General features: G+C 35.7%; 1 protein-coding gene across 2 annotated transcripts in view; it reads left to right on the plus strand.

The window, feature by feature from the left end:
• The first annotated feature begins 7,395 nt into the window (after nucleotides 1-7,395).
• The window catches only part of LOC113226471 (neural cell adhesion molecule 1-like), a 318,423-nt gene continuing 316,536 nt past the window's right edge, over nucleotides 7,396-9,282 (plus strand). For both annotated transcript variants that reach the window (XM_026459101.1, XM_026459102.1), the window contains exon 1: nucleotides 7,396-7,483. In XM_026459101.1, the coding sequence (XP_026314886.1) occupies nucleotides 7,396-7,483 (88 nt within the window). The remainder of the gene's footprint in view (nucleotides 7,484-9,282) is intronic.

The raw sequence follows: 9,282 nt of genomic DNA on the forward strand, positions 1-9,282 counted from the left end.
AAATCGGTTATTACCTACTGTTGTGATATTTAAAAGGATTCATAAATATCACGTGATTAATATTTTTTATTGATATAAAATTAGTTTCTCATTACACATATAACTATGTTGGGGTCGTAAAAACGATTGAAAACGAAATGTAGTATCACTATTGACTGTTCTGTAACAATTATTTATACACGTAACTGTTGGTTTGTTTTTTTTTAAGACAATATCACATATTTTGTTCTGATCCCAAAGTAAGTAGCTAAAGCACTTGTGTTATGGAAATCGGAAACAACGATGGCACCACATACACCCAGACCCGAGACAATATTGAAAAGTTAGTTTTTTACACTGACCGGCCGGCCGGTGATCGAACTCGGGACCTCAGAGACGGCGACACCATGAAAGCCGGTGTGCAAGACACTCGACCATGGATGCCGTCGTATAATTTTAAAAATCAAAAAATAATTTTTAATCCATTTCTGAACGTTTAATGTGATATACAGCTTTCTTTTCATTACTTTTACGCTGTACTAGGATAAAATTAAAGTACAGTTTTCATGTTATTCCTTTTTTACACCGATAGATCCGCACTAGGGAAACCCTGTATCGCCATATGCCATGGAGACATACATATAATTTGTGGTTGTCTATAAGCACAAATTACATCCAAACTCAGACAGACATAAATGTAAGCCATACAAATATTTCTCCCAGCCCAAGAATCGAATCCGGGATCTCTGTGTGGCAAACCAGCATGGTAACCGTTTGACCATGGAGACAGTTAATTATTCAAAAGGTTCATTCAGTGTTTTCTTTGCACTTTAATTTACAACAGTAACTACATACGCCTAAATACCATACGGTAGGTCAGGAATAAACACTCCACCTTCCCATAGTCCTTCTTAAGTACCTTAGTTAGACGGACCGGAATTAAAGAGGTGCGTTCCAACCTGCTCGAGGTGCTTTCAAGTGCGTACTTAATACGACTTGGAGGAAAATATACAGTGGCATATATGGGATAGTAGCTGTTGATGTACTGCAATTGCCAACCACGGTTTTAGTAAATCTTTATGATCTGCAGAAATCTATTCAGTCTTGCTGCAAATCATCTATTATAAGCTGGCAAGTACTTAGAACACATTAAAATATACCTATGAGAGGAAAAATGAAACTGCGGAAGAACACACAAGACCGATCAGCCTGTTCTTGTAGCTGACAATAAAGAACAAAACTGTGTCTACAGAGAACTTTTTTATGTTATTAAGTGTCGGAACAAACAAGTCGCATGTCTTTAAATCGCAAAGATTTGTGATTGCCACTGCATCCGTCATTCGGATACATAAATTTGAAAAATACTATGTGGCTGTAGTTTTACCATACCCAAATCCTGAATGCAGTAATGCTCACATTACGGTTTTGGCGGCAGAGGTAGGTATGGTGGCAGTACTTCCCTTAACGAACTGTTCACAAGGAGCGCTCCTGCTACTGAAGTTGACTACTACTTGAATACATGAAGAGATAAAGAATCGCTAGCTGTACGGTGTCAGTGTGAGTTTATTATAAACAAAGTTTATGTGTTCTGATGGATGATAACAATTACTAATTATTTTAACCCATAAATAAAAAAAAAAGCTCAAAGCCTTTACTAAGATGTTGAAAACATGCAAGTAGTTCAAAGCGATGACGAAATTGAAACATCTCTTAAACGAGTTTCAGAGCCAAGGTGGTGCTGGCACTTCAATCAAAATATATATAGATACGTATGTTTTGTGGTACTTAGAGTTAAAGAGACATGGATGACTAAATAAGAATACAAATGATAAATAAGTACCTACTCGATTTTGGCTAACGATCGAAAATTAAAAGTTTTCAATTAATATTTAAAATTTACATAAAAATGTGTAAATCATTGACTCGGAATTGATATTTTTAAAGTAAAACAGTTGTAAGTATTCAGAACTCGTCATTTTGTTACGTAGTTTGTATGGCGCCATAGAATTGTGACATCACAAGCGGTTATTGTCACTTCAGAATGCTTGTAACTGTTTCGCTTTAAAAAAATCATTTCTGTTTCATAAATTTTTTACGTTATTTTAAATATTAAAGGAAAACACTTATATTCGCTCATTAGCTAAGACAGAGTATGTATGTGTACGTATCCTTTGTATTCTTCTATAGGTAGTCTTCCATTTCTCTTCCATCAAATTGCACGTTTGTTTGAAGCAATAACAAATCGATGGCATTCTAGAACAGTGGCCTACCTCAAAAACATCTAAATAATCACCAGGAAAATGGTTGAAAAAACTGAGACGTATCTGCCGCGTATACTTGACATATCGTAGACCTTCCCAACGTTGCCTTGTGATTATTTTAAATAATGGAAAGCTCGGGATCTTATTCACAATGAAATTTGGCATTTTCTGAGCAAATCTCAGTTATAAGTCAAAAAAGGAACTATTTTGGATTGAGTCACTATAATGGATCGAAACCGACTGAAACATGAAACACTGGCGACTATTAATTTTCATTTTTTCGAACAAATTTTGCTGTCAATAGATTATGTTATCTTAATGTTTTGAAGATTTGATGTTAATGAGCGAACTATAACAAAGCCTTCTGTAATAATACTTCAAAACTAAGTTCCTTAGTCAATGGAGTGAATAGAAACTGAGAAGATTTATACCCACCTAATAGCTATTATATTATTCTAGTGTACAACTCCTCTATGAACACTGTTACAGTGAACGTTTTTCACTTTAAACAAATCATTATTCGTGGAAATAGAATGACTACGTTCGAAATCTAACTAGCAAGTATGTTATTCATCATCATCAACCCATTTCTGCGTCCCACTGCTGGGCACGGGTCTCCTTTCAGGCGAGGCTTCAGGCCTTAGTCCGCCATGCAGGCCCAATGTGACCAAGGCCAAATCATCGTGAAGTCCCCAAGACTTCACGATGGTTTTTTTCCTTTAAATTTGGAGAAACATAGAGGTGGGAGGCCGAATTCGAAGCCACGGCCTCTGCTGGAGAGACGATAGGTCAAACCATTAAGCTGCCAAGACTTTTATGAAATCTTAGAGGTATATAATTATTTTCGTTAAAAATATTTAAAGTAATAATAATAATAATATATATAATATATAATAACGCACACACTCAACATAGCCCCGCACTAGGGAAACCCTGTGTCGCGGGTGCCATGGACACACACATAGACAACCACAAATTACACCCAAACTCACGAGAGAAATAAATGTAGGTCATACAAATATTTCTCCCGGCCCGGGAATCGAACCTGGGACTTCTGCGTGGCAGTCCGGCATGGTAACCGTTCGGCCACGGAGGCAGTTTTTATAATTTAATAGTCTGCAAGATAACGGAATTCCCGGTACTTTGACTACCAGAGAACATCCGGACCAGACCTTATTCTCCAAAAGTCCGTCCGGGAATCGAAGCCGAAACCTCCTCATCCAGTGCCCACAATGCAACAACCACATTGGGCCACCGAGGTCGTCAATAATATAACTTGTGAACGTTCATGCACCCTTTTTAAGTATTAAAAGTTTTTTGCAGTAGGGTTTGTTAAATGTGTAACAAAATCTACGTGACGTAATTAAGAGTTGCTTGTTACCTAGTTACAAAATAAATTGAGCCAATTACAGGTTGAACGTAACATCAGTGTCTGTCAAGCGGTAACTAGGGTAAAACTCTAGTTAGATAGGCTTTACTCAAGCTGCGAAGTAAATATTTAGATTATTTTACTCTACTAACTAGTAAAAACCTCTTTTATTGTTTCTTTTGTCATACGTTTATGAGCTACATTCCCATCATCATCATCATCATCATCATCGTAATCAACCTATTTATACGTTTCACTGCTGAGCATGGGTCTTCGCTCAGGCGACGGTTTAGGCCATAGTCCGCCACGCTGGCTCAATGCGGGTTTGGGACTTCAAACCTTTTCCGTGGATTGTGAATCTTCTTCGACGGGCAGATTATATCACATGTTTTCTATCACCGAAAATCTCATAATAAATTTCGCACATAAACGCCGAGAAACTCAGAAGTGTGAGCCCGGACTCAGACCTTCGGCTTGCGCTACTTCAAACCACGGCTGTGATTACATCATGAAGATATTTAATAATAACGCACACACTCAACATAGCCCCGCGCTAGGGAAACCCTGTGTCGCGGGTTCCATGGACACACACATGGACCACCACAAATTACTCCCAAACTCACGAGAGAAATAAATGTAGGCCATACAAACTCTCTCCCGGCCCGGGAATCGAACCTGGGACCTCCGCGTGGCAGTCCGGCATGGTAACCGTTCGGCCACGGAGGCAGTTATTATTACATCATATTAGATGAAAATACTGTCGGTAATTCGATCGAATTGCGCGACTGCTTCGCTATTGCATGCCTATTGTACGGGTGTAGTTGGTATGCAGTTGTCAAAACTATGAGTAAAGTGAAATTTACCTTTAACAACTCAACTAAAAATTTGCCGAAAAATAAAAATATTAAATACAAATTGTATTTTTGCTTAATAAATTCAAGAGCAAGACTTCCATTGTTTTAGTGACAATATGACGGTGTTGCCATGTAACATTGATACCAGTCGGAAATTGACGAACTTTGTTCAAATTAAACAAAACTCTTAACGTCAATAAGCAAGAAATTTCTACAAAACGTTTAAAAGTATGAAGCAAATTTCACCAGTAAAGACGTGTCACTTTATTCGCTTACGTTAACGTGGCAGGTATTCGCGTATATTACCCGTGACGTCGTCACTCTGAAAGCGCTAGGAAAGAGCACGTTGTCTCTTAAACTATATTAGCGCTTCGGCACTCGTGCCTTTGCTATCTTTAGTCTTAAGGATGGCATCACCGTCATGAAGAATTTGCATCTATAGTTTGTCTATTGAAGATGGAGTAAAATGATATTTCTAATGTTGCCAGTTTCCATAAAATTTTTAATAGTTATATAGTTGTTGTCGATGGTTTTATCGATAGATTGACAAATAACTGAATTGTGAATATTACGACGTTTTAACGATTACTAATTGCGTTATTCTTATTTTGACAGTTGACCTACTAGTGCCGAGATTAATTTTTATTCATATACATTTCAACAAGAATAGCCGAATTTGATTAGGTACCTTTATTGAATTAAAATGAAAAAATTTAAAATATGTCTCCTCTTTGTATTTTTCATGAACATAGTTTTAAATACCGTATATGTATGTAAAATAAACTTACAAAAATTGACAATTCAAATGAACTTTTGCTCAGCAATTGGACGAATAATGGGTCGAGGATGTTTCGAATGAAACAAGTTCGGCTATTTATTCCATAAGCGTGACCGATATTTACCGACATATATTATATTTATCGACGGAATATTTATCGACAGCAATTGGTAGCTCGCAAGTGGGTAACACTTTTGCGCAATGAACTGTCATTTCACTCCATATTCAAAAAAGACAGATTGTACATTAAGAAATGAGGTAGAGCTCTTTGTGAAAGAGTTCGTCCAGTGAAGTACTGCCACCTTACCTATTCTTGTCGCCATGAATGTAAGCATTATTGCGTTCCGATTTTGAAAAGTAAAGGTGTTGGTGAAATTACTGTCATATGAGACTTTACAACTTATGTCTCAGGGTAACAGGCGCTGTGGCAGTGGCCACTCAGATCTTTGTGATTTAAAGCTCTGAGCTCTGATTGCAACCGCTATGGACAGGCGTGTTGCTTACTACCGGGCACACGACTTGTCCGTCCCGTCACTTGGTATATTAAAATACCCGCACAGTCTGACGTTGGGGATTAAAAGATCGATTCCAGAAACAACAGATATTCGTTTTTTAAATGAATTATTTCCATTCCTTAATGCGTTCGAATTTGTTTTTGTACTTTCAGGAAAAAGAAAATAAAATCTTAGCTTCATATTCGAGTTTAATAATCGTTTTTTTAAAAACAAAGTTTGTATGACTTGAAACTTGTGACAGAACTCTTAACGATGGATTTCAATAATCGATTTGGGTTTGCCAGCCCTATTTTAGCTACCTCTGATAAAGGAAGAAAGCTTTTGTTAAATTTGTCTCAAGAATTCTCTTTTATAATAAACAAAGCTTTCTCGTATGTTGTACTGAATACTTTATGGTTTATTTCGACAATTTTATTTTCAATGCTTTGTTTAATGCATGCTTTGTTAAATTTCTTTGATGTTTTCCTTGCAATAGAATAAAAGGGAATTGGGTGATTAATTTCTGTGACCAATATAATATATCATAGAAGGTTTTAAAATTAGGTAATCGTTTACATATCGATCAATTCATTTGTAACGTGACAATAAAAGCTATGAATGAGTTACTATCGTAGTTAGAAACACCGCATAGACCGTCAGAACTCATATAACATGGTCGATAAAACCGTTTAATGTATAGACATTAACAGCTTTTTGTTAAATTTTAAATAGCTGCGGCTTGGCTTAAATAAAGGCGGAAAACATACATATTGCTTTTGCGGGCTGGTAGCTATACCATTCTCACTCAACGCCTACATAGCTCCAAAGCTGCGGCATGCGACGATTATGTGTGGAGTATCAGCGATTTTCATAAAGCTGTCCCACTGTGGCAAAGCGCGTGTGTATTTTGTTTTTAAAAGCGTTCAAAATTTTGATAACAAAATGTAAATTCACCTACTCAGACGCAGCGAATTGTTTCCAAAGCTGGTTAATGCGATTATACATTCCCTTGAGAAATTTGCAAAGTCTTACATATAGTATAATGTTATAGTATGTTCGGACGTAAATGAGGGACTATGTACTTTGTTGCAGGTGGTCGTTTTGTCCTCGAGCGAGCACCGTTGCTAAAAGAGTACTGAATTATTCATCGGCATATTTCAACGCGGTCGAAACGCCAGCCCGTGTGTGTACCGTATACTATACACATCACCTTAATGTAGGAAAGATTACCGTGATCATTCCTGGCTAATGGACTCACATCATAAAATTGAACTATTACTTAAACATAACATTAGTTAACAAATCGATCCAATGAGAGTAATATACTTTGGATTTGTTCATTGAACGATTGGAACTAAAAGTTACGAATTGAATTCTAATTAGATTCGGAAATAATCCATCAGTACTAATAGAAAACCTTCAATGCGGCAAAAAATATAGTAGTAATGAAAGTCGATTCCAAGAACTTTAGTGTAACGTAATTAATTGAAACTAGTGCTGAATTTAATTTGATGAAAAGGCAACGCGGCAAAATCAGTTGCGTTTTGAAAAGTAAGAAAGACTAGGGTATATATATATATATATAAGCGTAGTTACAGTTAGTTCTTGGCCAAAGAAATATTTAAAATTTAGATTAAATAACGTGGATAAGAGTACAGCCATGCAGTTCCTGCCGAGTCTACTATTCATGCTGTCTGCGACACTGGTGCGCGGTACTGGAGAATGGAGTGAAGATGCCGAAGATTTAGGTGAGTAATTTTGAAGATGTTTGTTTGTTGTTTGTACAAAAACTCGGGTGTCCCGTAGACAAATTGTAAGCGATTTAGAAGCCAGACGAGCAAAAAACCAATAATTTGTTTGGTTTTTGTGTTTATATTATGATTTTCTGCTATGTGTTTACGGATGCTTGGACAAACACGATTTATCATAAATAAATAATACATTATTGTCGTTATCTCAACAAAAATATTGTTTGGGATAAAAGTCTTTTGTAAACTAATTATAAAGGATGATGTCATGTAGGAAGTATGTCTAAACACACCAGTGCCTTACTGGCTAGATTATCAGTCTGTAAACATTTTAGTGCCATGAATACTCTTGCATGGCTAGCACGACAGGGCACGACTTGCGCGAGAGCGAAACAGAAGCGCGAGATAATAATATTTTCTAGTAATGTTTTGCGCTTTGTATCGCTCTCGCGCAAGTCGCGCCGTGTTGTGCTAGTCATACCTACAGGAGTATTCATGGCACTAAAATGTTTGCAGACTGATATATCTTAGAGTTACCTACTTGAGAAAGAATATCGTCGCCTTCCTTTCTCAAACTCGTATCTTATAAAGAGTGATTATTCAGGAGATGACAAAACTTTCTATTTATTTAAAATTTCTTATCAAGGGTGCTAATTTTGATGCATTCTTTACGAATGGGTATAAGCTAGTGTGTAAATATGAAGGAAATGTGATGTGAAATCAGCTTGCAACATTGTATATACAATCCATTTTTGCATTTCAGTAACTTTGCGCTTTAAGATACGAGTTTGAGAAAGCAAGGCGACGATATGTCAAAAGGTCTTAAGGAAAAAAATCATATTTTTAGAACGTAGATTTTACTTTAATTTGACGTACATTTATAAAGTGAAATAGAGTTGCCAAAAGTCAATAATGTATTTATTGTCTGTGGTTAGAAAGGTTAAATGTTGAGGCGGGTTCATACAGACAAGGCAATTGCCTCGCGAGACCGTTCGCTTGGTTTGCATTGCCTTTTAAAAATCCTTAAGATTTTTTTCGCGACCATAGCAAAAGTATCTTTTATTTCACGTGAAAATAAAAAAAATGTCAGTGCTTTTAATCTTTTTAACCTTTATAAACTTTTAATTTTATATATTAATTATAAAAAGTCATTATTATAGTATATATTAATTTTGAAAATGTTTTGAAATACGAGTACCATTCAATGGTTTATATTTTATATCGATAAAAAAAGCGTTTCTTGTTTATTTATATACAATTATTGTTTTACTTTATGACTATTTTCAACATTTGTTGTAAAAAATTTGTAACTAATTATAGTAGGTAATTTATTTTTTTTACACATTATGCATGTGACATAAAAGCTTTTTGTGAGAAAAGTAGAATAAGTATTCTAAGGCTGAGATTTATAAAACAAAGTTTGGTTTCGTATGAGCAAAAAGGCAGGACCTAAGCAAATTTTTCGTATTTACGAAATGAACTTTACAAACGCAACTAAATTGAACTTTGAATTTACTCCGTATTTTCTCGCTTAAAGTTAAGCAAAACTCGTTGGGTAAATGCAAAAAATTAGCTCAGCTTGCAATTTTTTGCTTTGACTTCGGAAAGGTCGTTTTATAAATCTCAAGTTATTTTAACTTAAAATTTAAATTTAAATTCGATTATTTATTGCTTTAAATATAAATGTATGTACTCATCCAAATTAACAATTATAAACGTGAAAGTAACTCTTTCACTCTGTTACGTTTTCAATACAGTACAGTACAGTACAGTACAGTACAGTACAGTACAGTACAGTA

The sequence above is a fragment of the Hyposmocoma kahamanoa genome, unplaced genomic scaffold, assembly GCF_003589595.1.
Source record: "Hyposmocoma kahamanoa isolate Upper Pololo Valley unplaced genomic scaffold, ASM358959v1 192, whole genome shotgun sequence".
Taxonomy (NCBI): domain Eukaryota; kingdom Metazoa; phylum Arthropoda; class Insecta; order Lepidoptera; family Cosmopterigidae; genus Hyposmocoma; species Hyposmocoma kahamanoa.